Below are 15257 nucleotides of genomic sequence, written 5' to 3' on the forward strand. Positions count from 1 at the left end.
AACCTACATTCATTCGTGTGACACCAATCTGGTTTTGAAATGACCTGAAATCCGTTTGTCAGAGCTCAAACAGCCAGGAGGAACCGACACGTGTGCAACGGAGAACACAAGCTGAGCTTTTCCAAGAAAAAGGGTGTGTAGCTCCCAAAACATCCGAGTGTTGGTCAGGACAGCACATAGCAACCATTAGCTGTATACGCATGTTAGCATGTGTGTATGTGCATGTGTTAGCATCTGTGCATGTGTTAGCATGTGTGTATGTGCACGTGTTAGCATCTGTGCATGTGTTAGCATCTGTGCATGTGTTAGCATGTGTGTATGTGCACGTGTTAGCATATGTGCACGTGTCAGCATATGTGCAAGAATTAGAATATGTGTATTTCCACGTGTTGGCCCAAGCTAAAAATGTGTTTTATTCTAAAATTAGATCTTTTTGAAAGACAGAAACAATTGTCTTTGTGAGTGAACTCAATTGTAACATGTCCAATGATCAGGCCTTTTGTACGCTTCTGAATGATTTTTATTTGCTATAAAAGAATTGAAGTGATTAAATCCTCCCAATACTGGATCTACCGCATCCATTTTCCAGGTGCAGCCTTCGTCACAAGATGTAAAACTACTGGAAACCAGAAAAGGTGAGAGTCACAGTGAGAGATGGAGTGATGTGTTGATGTCTAGAAGTAAACATACAATACCCCACGCTCAGAGTTCTCCATGTGTGAATCTCTCTATTGGAGAAAGGGCAAGGCGGGTACAGGGCAGGACAGGAAGGGGAGGAGCCAAAGACAGGAAACAGAAAGATAGAAAGAGACATTATAGGGCATGAGAGGCTGAGAAACCTGAAACATCCGTCATGATTTTCTTATTTTCAAGGTGATAGTGAGCAAAGTGAAGCACGATGCAGACCTTAGTTTAAAAGACTGCAGCTCTCCTGTCAAGCATCCACGTTGTTAATAAACATATCATGTTTTCTTTAATAAACTTCAACATGTTTTCTTTAATAAACTTCAACATGTTTTCTTTAATAAACTTCAACATGTTGTTTTCTTCAATAAACTTCAACATGTTGTTTTCTTTACTACGTTTCAGTGTCACGGCTGTATGATGTGAACAGTGAACTTAATGATGAAACATTTGTATTCCCATTATTTTTGTTTTCACAATCCCTTTCTGCTAATCCTTTAACATGGATGTTGAACTGAAGCACGTAGCAGCACACACAGTGATGTTTGGAGAACAGTGAAGAAGAACGAGCTGCGATTAGCTAAAGAGGGAAAACAGATTGAACTACATTTGTATCTGTTAAGGCAGCCATGAAGAGATCAGATCTGCCCCGTATGGGATGAGTCTCTTCTATAAATCACCAGTGTCCCAGAGCGTGAGACTTCAGGAGTGCTGTTAGCTGATGTATCAAGATAGAGTGACACTTCGAGGTGACACAGATAAAAAAAACAAAGTGTCACGAGTGACATGAAGAATTCATCAAGGAGAGCCCGATGAAAAGTTACCATTCTCTCTTTGTGCTAACGTTACTGGGTTATTCTGTGTGCTAACGTTACTGGGTTATTCTGTGTGCTAACGTTACTGGGTTAGCCTGTGTGCTAACGTTACTGGGCTAGCATGTGTGCTAACATTACTGGGTTAGTCTGTGTGCTAACATTACTGGGCTAGCATCTGTGCTAACGTTACTGGGTTAGCCTGTGTGCTAACGTTACTGGGTTATTCTTTGTGCTAATGTTGTTGGGTTATTCTTTGTGCTAATGTTGTTGGGTTAGCCTGTGTGCTAACGTTACTGGGCTAGCATGTGTGCTAACGTTACTGGCTTAGCCTGTGTGCTAACATTACTGGGTTATTCTGTGTGCTAATGTTACTGGGTTAGCCTGTGTGCTAACATTACTGGGCTAGCATGTGTGCTAACATTACTGGGTTAGCCTGTGTGCTAACATTACTGGGCTAGCATGTGTGCTAACATTACTGGGTTAGCCTGTGTGCTAACATTACTGGGCTAGCATGTGTGCTAACGTTGCTGGGTTAGCCTGTGTGCTAACGTTACTGGGTTATTCTGTGTGCTAACATTACTGGGTTAGCCTGTGTGCTAACATTACTGGGCTAGCATGTGTGCTAACGTTACTGGGTTATTCTGTGTGCTAACGTTACTGGGTTATTCTTTGTGTTAACATTACTGGGTTATTCTTTGTGGGTTAGCCTTTCAAATAGTTTTCTGTACAGAAAATTGACACATTTAGTTTTTAGTTCATTAGTTTAGTTAATTAAGTTGGAGACACAAACTCATGATCGTTACACTTTTTTCATTCTTCTTTCAGACCAACAGGACTATTACGCATTTACTTCCTTATTCATTGTGGTTTGATTCAAGAGAGGAGAAAAGCGACAGGATGTTAAAGGGTAAAATATATCAGATGTAACGTGGGATGTTTGAGAGCTAACAGAGAGCGGTGATTGGTAGCTGGAATGGATCGGCCTGGATGCAGAAATCAATGGAATCAATGGGACGATTTAGCAGCACCAATTTGTGTAAAAGCATGACTGTGTGTGTGTGTGTGTACATGTGTTACAAAAACTGAAACAAAATGTAGAAAGAGACCGGTGCTACTTTATATTAGACCATTTAATTCAGGGGTCGGCAACCTTTTCTACCCAAAGAGCCATTTTGCCCTATTTTCCACCAAATAAAATTTGTCTGGCGCCGCAAAAGCTAGTTGATATCACAGCTTATAAAGTTGTACATATAGTTATATTATATATACAAAAACTATAGTTTGTTGTATTTATGAAAATATAGAACAAGAACAAAGACAATTCTTGACATTGTTTTGCAATTTTACCTGTTATATCAATATCAAACTCTTTATCAGAGTTTTCTACAGCAGCTTAGAATTCGCTCTTTGTTGCTGTGTGCTTGTTGTGGAAGCATACAGTAAGCCAGCATCGTTGGCAGTGAAAGCAAATGAAGACGTCCACGCAGAGTTAAACTCTATTTTCCTCCGTGACATTTCTTTTTTTGGATTTATCCATTGATAGTTTACAGAGGGCGGGGGTCTGAAAATCATGACCTGCAGGGAAAAGCACTTGACAGAAGTAGAGGATTTAACTGCCTATGGGAACAATTAACATGTAAGATTCTCTTCATTCGTGCTTATTAATTATATTCTCTCTGAACACGTTTCTCTTTTTGGAGAACGTCATGTGAGATAACTTCTGCTATCAGCACAATTCTCCTGCTTTTCTTTCTATTTCCTCGTCTCAGCCCCGTGTGTCACCTGTGTGTAAACCTCGCTGGAGTCAGGGAACTTGTCAGAATACTCATGTTTGATTGGCTGAGCTGCATCACGTGATGTGATTTGCAACGCATTGGTCGGTGTGTTTCCTGCACCGCCGAACAACTGCTGTAACGGCTGAATAAGAGGAGCCGGTTAAAGTTCAAACTCAGTGCCCAATATGTATAATTCTGAATTATCTATCGTTTTTAGTTCCTCGGTCCGGATCCGGTGCGCCAGTTGCAGACGAGAGGACTCGAGCAGTACCTGAAGCAGCGGCAGCTGGAAAGCAGATACAAGTAGGTGATTGGGTCAGGGTCAAGGTTCACAAGCGCAAGTGGACTGACCCCAGGTGGACTGGGCCGTACGAGGTGAAGGAGGTTACTTCACACTCGGTCCAGGTCAAGGGCAAATCAGGCGCCCCTTGGCACCACCTGACACATTGTGTCCCAGCACCGGTACCAACCAGAACACTAGCAGAAATTCGCACTAATTTGGAAAATGCATCAGGAACTTAGACGCTGTCTAGGGGACCCTTATGCAAACCCCGCCGACCGAGGTCGGCAGCGCTTCACCTGGGAAGGGGTGGGATGTGGGAAGAAAACTATAATGGGGGTGGGAATGGGCATACTAGTTGCCTTACTGAGCTGGGGATTAGAAACCAAGTATCAGACACACCAGCACCCATCTCATTCAACTGCCCCTCTTCCCTCACCATCCCCGAATCAGACACACACCCGAACTAGACATAGCACCCCACCAGTTTCCGATCCAGACGATTCAGATAGGGACCTAAACATCGAGTTACAGCCATTGAATGAGTAGTTCCAAAACATAGAAGTTCACACCTAGCAGGTGTGAAAAGGGGGATTTGTAAATAAAAATATACATTCATTCAATGTTAAACACAGCTTATACGCGGATATGTGAGTTCTAGTACACGAAGGTCAAAAACGCCAGGTGGGGCACTCTCGCACTCGCCTGAACAAAGTGGAAAATACTAGAACTCTGAAGGATAGCTTTTGCCCCAGTTAAATGTCACATAGTCTTACAGAGAACCAGTCTCAACTGCCTGCTCCATCTTAGAGATAGAAAGAGGCGCCCTTGCATATCTAGCGCCTAGCTTATCTAGTTGGCCGAACATAACAATATGCTGCTGAATCAACATCTCACACACACTGACGTTCCAGAGAAGGCGGATCCCGGACGTGAGCCAGTGTGGGCGGAGATGCTCAGTGCTCCATCAGGCCATTTGAATGCTAGAAACAAATCCGCCTCTACTTTGCTTTGACCAATAGGCTCCAAAAGGAGGACCTAATATATGAACGCATGCGCACTCTGTCTAAGCGCCTTTTAGCTTTTCATTCACTCCTACAGAGTGAACTTTTTAGGTCCGTGCACGTTTAACTGCTGGACATAATACCTCTGTCACAAATAAACCTTATTGCTTGAATTGAGCTAAACGCCTCGACCTAAGTCTGTTCACCTGAGTTTTCTCCTCAACATGAGATTTATTCTCAACAACCTGCTATGAAAGAAACATGAACACTTCAAATCAAATCACATCACATTACAAAAGACGTCTGCAGGGTCAGACTTTGAGATCTTAAAGATGAAAGAAGTTGCAATAACATGTTTTCCATCAATTTGCACTTCCAGAGATGATGTCACCTTTTCCCAATGACTTAGTGGAGTTCTGTGTTCATGGAGCTTTAGAAAGATGAATTATTCATCTTCTTATGAACAGTGTATCTTCTGGTGCTGCTTGTTTGAGCCCTCGGGGCCACCTGGGTGTCGAAACATTGAATCTCCATTAAGACTTCAGCCAGTGTGTTTGACTCGGACACGACATTATTAGCAACATCCCCCGGCTTTCATTGGGTAATGAAGTCCATTTAGAACATGTGTACCAGCCTTCTAAAAGATGAATTGGACAGTTGTGCGTGCTCACTTCCCGACAAAGTTTTGTCATGGAATAATTGATGGGCTTTGAAAGGCATGTAAAACACTTTGAATTAAAGAAAACAACCTTTCTGCCTCCTGGACGTCTGGCTGAAGTGTGTGGAATGAAATATAAATGACCTCCATGATAAAGGGAACCTCCAACTGTCCCAAACTATCTGGTCTATGTGTCTGCACTCCTTCTGTCAGCTGATAATATCACTTCCTCTCAGGATCAATGTCTATTATTTCTGTTCTCTAGATCTGATACTTTGGTATTTCCATTCTTCCTCCTATCCTCTTCTTCACATCATGATGATCCCCATGTGACCTGTAAGGGATCTTTAACCCTGACCTCATGAGAACATGTCTGTCCAGTCCTCCTCCTCTTCTTCCTTCATCATTGTTTTTCCTCCTCTTCCTCCTCGATCCACTGTGGTCTTTGCCCTCTAATTCAGTGGTTCTCAACTGGTCTGGGTGCAGGACCCACAGACCCACCATCACCCCTTAATGACAAGCCACGACCCAAATCGAGGAAAATGTTAAACTTCTCAAAATGATTGAATGTAAAGATGGAGCAGTCTGAACCTGAGCTGAACATGTCCTCTGCATCGTAGTGTAGGAGTTCTCTAGTGCAGAGAAACTGTTCCTGCAAGTCCGCGTCCCACAAGTTTCACGTAAACCAGTGAAGCTGCTTTGTTTGTGACGTCTGTGGATTCGTCCATTTGTAATGCAGAATGACCACTTGCCTTAATCCGAGCTGTGGTCTGTTGTTTGATGTCATCCGACATGTCTTCAGTTCGCCTCCTCATAGTGTCATTAAACAGAGGTATAGTCTTCAGTTCATCCTCTGCAGATTGATCCAACACGTCCATGTCTGCAGGTAAGTGAGACACTTGTGTGACGTCCTCAGGTCTTGAAGTCGTCTTTGAAAGGACTCAACAGGTTTATCTTTGAGAGGTGTTTTGTTTCCAAATGCCGCTTCAGTTTTGACGGGTTCATGCTTTCTTGTGCCAGAACCTCGCTGCACAAAACTCCCTGGAGGTTTTTCCCTCTTTTGTCCTCAATGTAACTAAAGTGTGCTGACCTGGTACTAACGTGTACTATGTGCTGACCTCAGCAAACATCCATAACATGAAGAAAATAAATGTCATTTTTAATAAAAGAAGGAGCGTCTCCTGACTTCTGAACTGGAGCGATTTCAACAAGCTTTTCTTTCAACTACTTTCAGCTATTCAGTTTGTTCAAGACCTGTTCACATTGTCGGGCCCTTGCTATGAGAAGAGTTTTACATCAAATATTGAAGCATATTGATGCTGCCAAAGTGAAGCAGTCTTTCAGGTAGAAAGTGAGCCGGACGACGAGCCCAACGAGCCCATCAAACATCAATGTTCGTGAAAACAGAACAGCGGTTTGAGGTCCTCACCGATATTCAGCTTCAGTGTTCTTGTGAAAACGTCTCATAATTTAACCTTTTCTAACCAAGCATGGTTCGCCGGCGTCCGCGATCTCCTCCCCTTCCGTTCGTACGGCTTGCGTCCGCAAAATACGTCACAAAACATGGCCGTGTTTGGTATCCCAGCATGCCCCAAATCCTCATCTTTGCAAAGAAAACATCTATTGTCTTTCATTTCTTATGGATTTTGTCACAAACGGAGCCCGAACACACACTGTCTAAAGTCTCCATAACCGCTGCAAGTCAGATCTTGCAGCATTTCGACGGAAAAAGACACATTACAGACCCGACAATGTGCTAGCAGATGTTACCATGGAACTAGTGCCTTCAAAAAACGCTAGTGCCTTCAGAAAACGCTAGTACTTACAGTGCAAACCTTGGGTACATCCCAAGTCTCTTAATTCTCATTTCCTCGCTCCTCGATCCTCGCTTAAACCGGAAATTGTTCTGCGCCGCCATATTGACGGCTGTCCCAAAGCTCTTATTTAGCTCGGAGTAGCGAGGAGGGAGGAGGGAGCAGCCGATCGGACTGACTGACTGGAGTTTAACACCAGAGTGAAGACAGATCACAGAATAAACTCTAGTTTATATTTGATTAGGTTTCTGATTCAACATCTGGTTTAAATAAATGTTCATTGTAGTCTGAACAACAAAACGACCACAAAAAACTTTCTACATTTATTAGAAAGATTTGTGTTTTCATGATCTGATATTTCCCTCAATAACTTTATTATGAATACAATTAAAGTCAGAGAGAGCTGGAGAGACGAAACACTTTATATATATAGAAATACATATATATATATATTAGTGCTGGGCAACGATTCAAATATTTAATCGCGATTAATCGCATGGATTTTTTGCGATTAATCGTGATTAATCACGATTAATCTCATTGTTATGGCAAAGTTCAACAATGAATTCAAAAGTAGTGTATTGCGCACTTTTATTTTAAAGTACTGCTATATGAACAAAAGGGCAATAACATTTGGTTCACGAGATGCAGGCAGCATGTTTCATACTTAATGTGAATATAATTCCTACTTTGTTGGCATCTTATTCTGAAAACCGGATGTTCGTCTGAATAAACCGGATGTTGTCTCACGTTAATGTTTCCGCTAACTTTCAAAGTCGTTCGCTTGCTCCCGATCTGTGGCGTTTAAATGCGTTTACGGTGAATGTCAGCATATAGGTGCACTAACATGTAAGTGTCTGCTGAGTTGACCACGGAGATCTGAGTGTCTGCTGACTTTACCAGCGATGTCGAGTAGTCTCCATGTAGAGCAACAGCTGGTGCAGCTTCTCTCTTTATTTCTGCCCCCCCCCCCCCCCCCCTCGACCAGAAGCAGCGGAAGTCGCCTTTTCTCTACGGCAACCCTGAAGGGACATATCATCTCCAATACCAAACGATAAACATGAGACAGTCTGTTACAATAATAATAAACTGACTATAGGATGTTTGCTGGCTTTTATCCCACTGTCATCCTCTTGTTGTTATGTCTATGTATTGTCTCTTGTCTTTCAATTAAAATTTTTTTTAAAATATAATAATAATAAATTTCAAAAATGCGTTAACGTGCGATAAAATAATTGTCGGCGTTAATTAATGAATGCGTTAACGCGAAATTAACGACTTAACTTGCCCGGCACTAATATATATATATGTAAATATATAGAGAGAGAGAGAGCTGAGAGACGAAACACGTTTTACATCATTCCTGAGTGTTTGATGAGTTTTATCATTTAAGAGAAACAATAATCATATTCTGGGTTATTTAACAATGACGTCACAGTCACAATTTCAAAACGTACAGATGCAAATCATTAATAAATAAGACGATCGCATCCCGCCGGTAGAAATGGATCCTGAGCTTAGAAACAGAACACAGAACACAGTTTGTTAACAGACTACAGCGAGAAACACTCTACAGTGGTGATCACTGTGTGTCTTTATTAGTTATTAGTATTATTAGTTGCTGTTATTAAGTACAGTGATCATGTGAACAGACACTAACTTCTCAAAAGTCTCTCCAGCTGTTAAAGCGACTGATCAGCTGATCCAGCTGTGATCAGCTGATCCTCCGTCATCAGAAACAGACGTCGCTTCACGTGACGCTTCAGAGGAAAGGACGTCTCATGTCTCTGAAAACATATTTCCTCGTTCCTCTCGCCTCGCATGGTTTCCTCCATGCATCCCTGGTGGGAGGGACTAAGACGCAAGGAAAGGACCCAAGTGAGGTAAACGGGGATGCAGTTAAGAGACTTGGGATGTACCCCTTGACTGTTTCTTACGTAAGCCGTAAACCAACGTATAACCTCTGCGTAACTGAGCTATTCTCATACTCGATCGTTTGCTCGGTCGCAGCCATTACGCACAGCAAGTCCGCTTCTCACACACCACGTCTTCGATCATATATACATAGTTTATGCAATTTTCAAAGGCTAAAAATAAAAGGAAAATAATATAATATGAAAATATAAAGGGAGAAACACCTTTAGTGTGTCAGAATATCATGTGGTTACCATGTGTCCATTTGGGTCTCCAAATGTCCTTTTAGAGCTCCGCCTGGATCTCTTCATGGAAGAAACTCTGTAGAATGGTCAGACTTTGTCCAATCTTCTTCAAATTTGAGGCAGTTGTTCACTGATAGTGTAGTTTCAGCCCTATACTGTCCTTTACCTGTACAGATACAGCCACCGGCAGTTATTTATACTGAAAGATACTTTTTATTTTAGGTGGACAAAAATCTTCAATTTTTACTGACTTCAAAGGCCTACAAAGGCCTGATCTGTATGACCTACAGGTCTCATACACTTCCACAAGGATTTTAATTTGGGTATGTCATTTTAGGCGGTTCTGCTCCAAAATAGGGGGGGGGGGGTGAAGTGCTGCCTCAGCATCGTTGTTGGGATGAAGTTATACGTGTTGTGTTGATTTGCTATTTGTACTCGTCACATTCAAGAAAAGTCCTTCAACTTCAATTATTATTTCTCAGCAAAGTTGTCATTACATTTTGAGTGTGAGGTAAGAAATGAGATGTGAGAGAGGGATGAGAGGATGAAGTGAAGCAGAGAATCAGAGGAAGAGGAAAGGACAGCAGGTGATGGAGGTCAGTGTGCATCTTAACAACCACACAAGGCTGTCAAACATTCATATTTACAAGTTTAAAGGCTCCTCTGTCATTCTCGTTAGACAAAGGATTAAGTACATCTCCACGTTTAATACTTATTTATGACCTTTTATATTGCCTGAAGAAATGCAATCCAACTTCTCTCACGTTCACGAAGTCTGATGAATGATCTTCTCAAAGAGGATGGACACTAAAACGATGTATTTTAAATTTAACTTCGTAATATAAAATAACTGATTTAAGTCAAGACGTTATCTGCCTCACTGTCCATGAATGGAATTCATATTAATGTTCTTCACATAAACTATGAGGACACTTTAAACATGTTCCTGTCAGTCTAAACACTGACGTGGTTCAAGTAAATGTGTTAGTTTGATAGAAGCTCCGGACTGTCGCGTCTCTGAGAGAATCGCAGTAACAAAATGGATGTGTTGATGATTTATCTTCATAATTATTATTATAGTTAAAATGCTGCCTCGGTGTCCTGATGTTCATTACCTACCTGCGTTTGAAGGTGAGGACAACACCGAGGAGGATGATGATGAACATGAGGATGCCTGCGATCACACCGGCCATTTTCACTGTGCTGTCCACCTGCTTCTCCGGCTCCATTGCATCAGAGTCCTGTGTGGACGCACCTATACACACACACACACAAACAGGTATTCACATCGTCACGTTGGTGGCCAATCACATTCAAATAGCAGTGTCACACAGAAAGGACCACACATACAGAAACATGCAGCTTGTGACCGGCGTGGATAAACACACACACACACACACACACACACACACACATTGAAACATCGAGTGAGTTCATCAAACAAATATATATATATACTGTATATATATATATACTGTATATATATATATATATATACAGTATACAGTGGCGGCTTGGACAATAGAGGGCAATGGGGCATGGTGGTGGGGCCACCTTGAGCAACACAAAAAATAAATAAATAATTATAATAATCATAAATTATACAAATTGTCAATATTTGTGTTTTTGAACTATGGAATGTACCCAGTAATATGTGTAAAATGTGATATCTGCGCAAAATATATGCTTTTCCTGCTCGTGCTCTCTGTCTGTGTGTAGACACGTCTGAGAACGCGCAGCTTGGGGGGCCTGATCGTTTTGGCCCAAAAGAGGCGGGTCTATGAAGCAGTTTAGCCAATTTCTGATTAAAGATATAAATGAGTGACATACAATTTAGCCAATCAGCGCCCTCAAATAGATTCAGCTTGGGGAGCCAGAACGATCAGGCCCCTCGCTGCGCGTTCTCGTCAGGAGAAGTCTCTACAGGCGAGCACTCCTCCTCCAAGACCCGTTTGAGAGCAGAACTTTGAGGAGATTCTGCAGCCAAAGAGCTGATATCAGATCAGCCTGACCTCACAATCAGACAGCAGACTCGCGGGAAAGGGAAGCAGTACACGAAGCTTCTCTACTGTACACCAGACAGGTTTGGCAAGATGACGTCATGCTAATAACTTAGTTTGCTTTTTAAAACAACGTGGACAGATCCAGCACAGACAGTTACGGGAGTGAGGGATGAGGAGGTAAGGAAACATGAGAACACCAGGGTAGGGAGTGAGGGATGAGGAGGTAAGGTAACATGAGAACACCAGGGTAGGGAGTGAGGGATGAGGAGGTAAGGAAACATGAGAACACCAGGGTAGGGAGTGAGGGATGAGGAGGTAAGGAAACATGAGAACACCAGGACACACATAGAACTCTGTCAAGCTACATGTTAGACAAAGTGAACATCTTTTCTTCTACATAGCTGTCCTCAGTCTCATCTGCTTAACTTGGTCATGGAGGCATCAACATGTAATAGAGATGTTAAATTAACAGTGAAAACTCATCATAGCTTAATTTAACATCAGTATTCAAAATTACACTTCATGTTTACTTCTCCTGATCTTTACCTCCTATAACAAGGTCCATAGGGGCATCTCAATAAATGAACATGTTATATTATGTTATATTATGTTATATTATATTATATTATAATATGTTATATTATATTATGCTATATTGTGTTATATTATATTATATTATATTATGTTATATTATATAAGTGTTATTTACTGCTGTTTTTCGTGTTGGAATAAATGTTCAATATTTAACTGCAAAGTAGTAATGCGTGTTTCATACTGAATTTCTTTTGCATTAAGTCATACTGGGATGTTTGCTGAAATGTATAGGATGGACCTACCTAGAACATGTTCCACCAGCCGCCACTGACTGTATATATACATGATCCTGAGGTGAAGAGTTATTAAACATCATGCAGGAAGAAAAAAACAAAAAGGCCGTGTTTGACGGTTCGGCTGGAACGGAGATAACTTTGAAGGTAGTCGAGGTTATTTGGCTAGAATATATATAATTAATAAAACATATTTCAGTTTTCATAGAGAAAATGATTTTACCTTCAAGCATTGTGAGAATAATGAAAGTGAAGTCATTTAAATATTTAAACTCCTCACAAGAAATTAACAAATGATCCAATAGCGTGGAAATAAAACAACACCTGATGAATGACAGGTAGGCGTGTAGGGTGTAGGGTATAGTGTGTAGGGTGTAGTGTGTAGGGTGTAGGGTGTAGTGTGTAGTGTGTAGGGTATAGTGTGTCGGGTATAGTGTGTAGTGTGTAGGGCGTAGTGTGTAGGGCGTAGTGTGTAGGGTGTAGTGTGTCGGGTATAGTGTGTAGGGCGTAGTGTGTAGGGCGTAGTGTGTAGGGTATAGTGTGTCGGGTATAGTGTGTAGTGTGTAGGGTATAGTGTGTAGAGTGTAGTGTGTAGGGCGTAGTGTGTAGGGCGTAGTGTGTAGGGTATAGTGTGTCGGGTATAGTGTGTAGTGTGTAGGGTGTAGAGTGTAGTGTGTAGGGCGTAGTGTGTAGGGTGTAGTGTGTAGGGTGTAGTGTGTAGTGTGTAGGGTATAGTGTGTAGGGTATAGTGTGTAGGGTATAGTGTGTCGGGTATAGTGTGTAGGGTATAGTGTGTAGTGTGTAGGGTGTAGTGTGTAGGGTATAGTGTGTAGGGTATAGTGTGTCGGGTATAGTGTGTAGTGTGTAGGGTATAGTGTGTAGAGTGTAGTGTGTAGGGCGTAGTGTGTAGGGCATAGTGTGTAGGGTGTAGTGTGTAGGGTGTAGTGTGTAGGGTATAGTGTGTTGGGTATAGTGTGTAGGGTATAGTGTGTAGAGTGTAGTGTGTAGGGTGTAGTGTGTAGTGTGTAGGGTGTAGCGTGTAGGGTGTAGTGTGTAGGGTATAGTGTGTCGGGTATAGTGTGTAGTGTGTAGGGTATAGTGTGTAGAGTGTAGTGTGTAGGGCGTAGTGTGTAGGGTGTAGTGTGTAGGGTGTAGTGTGTAGGGTATAGTGTGTAGCGTGTAGGGTATAGTGTGTAGGGTGTAGTGTGTAGGGTGTAGTGTGTAGGGTATAGTGTGTAGGGTGTAGTGTGTAGGGTGTAGAGTGTAGGGTGTAGGGTGTAGTGTGTAGGGTATAGTGTGTAGGGTATAGTGTGTCGGATATAGTGTGTAGGGTGTAGTGTGTCGGGTGTAGTGTGTAGGGTATAGTGTGTAGAGTGTAGTGTGTAGTGTGTAGGGTGTAGTGTGTAGAGTGTAGTGTGTAGTGTGTAGGGTGTAGTGTGTAGGGTATAGTGTGTAGAGTGTAGTGTGTCGGGTGTAGTGTGTAGGGTGTAGTATGTAGTGTGTAGGGTATAGTGTGTAGAGTGTAGTGTGTAGGGTGTAGTGTGTAGGGTATAGTGTGTAGGGTGTAGTGTGTAGGGTGTAGTGTGTAGGGTATAGTATGTAGGGTGTAGTGTGTAGGGTGTAGTGTGTAGTGTGTAGGGTATGGTGTGTAGGGTGTAGTGTGTCGGGTATAGTGTGTAGGGTGTAGTGTGTCGGGTATAGTGTGTAGAGTGTAGTGTGTAGGGTGTAGTGTGTAGGGTGTAGGGTATAGTGTGTAGAGTGTAGTGTGTAGTGTGTAGAGTGTAGTGTGTAGTGTGTAGGGTGTAGTGTGTAGTGTGTAGGGTATAGTGTGTAGAGTGTAGTGTGTAGGGTGTAGTGTGTAGTGTGTAGAGTGTAGTGTGTAGTGTGTAGTGTGTAGTGTGTAGGGTGTAGTGTGTAGTGTGTAGGGTATAGTGTGTAGTGTGTAGTGTGTAGAGTGTAGTGTGTAGGGTGTAGTGTGTAGAGTGTAGTGTGTAGTGTGTAGTGTGTAGGGTGTAGTGTGTAGTGTGTAGGGTATTGTGTGTAGGGTGTAGTGTGTAGGGTGTAGAGCAGGGGTGTCAAACTCATCTCCACTCTGGGCCACATCAGCGTCACGGTCGCCCTCAAAGGGCCGGTTGTAACTGTAAGACTGTATAACTAACTTCTCCCTAACATATTGGTAAATAACTCTCTCTGCATTTGATTCTTGTTTATTCAAGTGTACTAATATTGTACATGCAGTTATATAAATGTAAAATGATATTTAAACACATTTCTGTTATTATAACATAAATCATTTTAATTGAGGGTTAATAAACCCACATGACTCTATCAAAGATCAAACTATTAAAGAAAATAAAGACAAATATCAAACACAAGTTATGACATTAACTTTGTTCAAAGCTGTTTGTGTCACCTCTCTGCATCACTAATGTTCCTCCCTGTCGTCGTCCTGTGCATGGCAGCTACATCCAAGAGCTGCTCACTGAGAGTCAGGTCTGATGAACATGGATAGATGATGTATCCATGTTGTCTGTGCTTTCATCAACAGCTCATTAAAAACACAAGTACCTGCTCGTCTCTTAGCTAGCTGTGTTGTTAGATTGCTGCTAGTTCATGAACTCCGTGTGCTGGCTACGTCATATCTACGCACTGAGGCCGACTGACAGCTGATCACAGCTAATCAGCTGTCAGTCGCCTCAATCATCAGAAACCGACGTCGCTTCACGTGACACTTCAGAGGAAAGGACGTCTCATGTCTGTTAAAACATATCTCCTCGCATGGTTTCCTCTCTCATCTCCATTTGAAAAAAACCTGTCCCTATTGGACATACGTCTGTTTTTTGCTCTATTGGCTTTGGTTGTCTCTTTTCACGCCCTGAAATATGTCTCTGTCCAAATGTGGCACAAAGCTTGGGTGTAGGATTACACAGGACTTACATTTGTTGTACTGTGGTATTGCTACCCTGACTTCAGAAAAGGTTGTGTTGTAGAGGGGAGCACGCCAGAGTCAGTTATTCACAGCTTCACTAAATACCGCAGCGTGTCCTCCTTTTTGGTGTTATGGATATGGTCACCCTAAAGCACGGTCCTAATGCCCGGACATGGCTCCGCCCATTTTACCGGGGATGCATCGGAGGTGACTTGTCTGTACTTAGCACAGCCAAATATCCCAGAATGCATTTTGCACCAGCAACAGGAAACAATGGCGGAGGAGAAATCATACAACTGGAAGTTGAAA

General features: G+C 42.2%; 1 protein-coding gene across 1 annotated transcript in view; it reads right to left on the reverse strand.

Moving 5' to 3' along the window:
* The window catches only part of ptprt (protein tyrosine phosphatase receptor type T), a gene marked incomplete at its 5' end in the record, with an annotated part of 300839 nt that overhangs the window by 79056 nt on the left and 206526 nt on the right, over positions 1-15257 (reverse strand). Inside the window, 2 exons of the mRNA XM_079265832.1 lie at positions 696-728; positions 10309-10444. Coding sequence (XP_079121958.1) covers positions 696-728; positions 10309-10444 — 169 coding nt within the window. The remainder of the gene's footprint in view (positions 1-695; positions 729-10308; positions 10445-15257) is intronic.

Source organism: Melanostigma gelatinosum (assembly GCF_949748355.1).
Source record: "Melanostigma gelatinosum genome assembly, chromosome: 3".
NCBI classification, from domain to species: Eukaryota; Metazoa; Chordata; class Actinopteri; order Perciformes; family Zoarcidae; genus Melanostigma; species Melanostigma gelatinosum.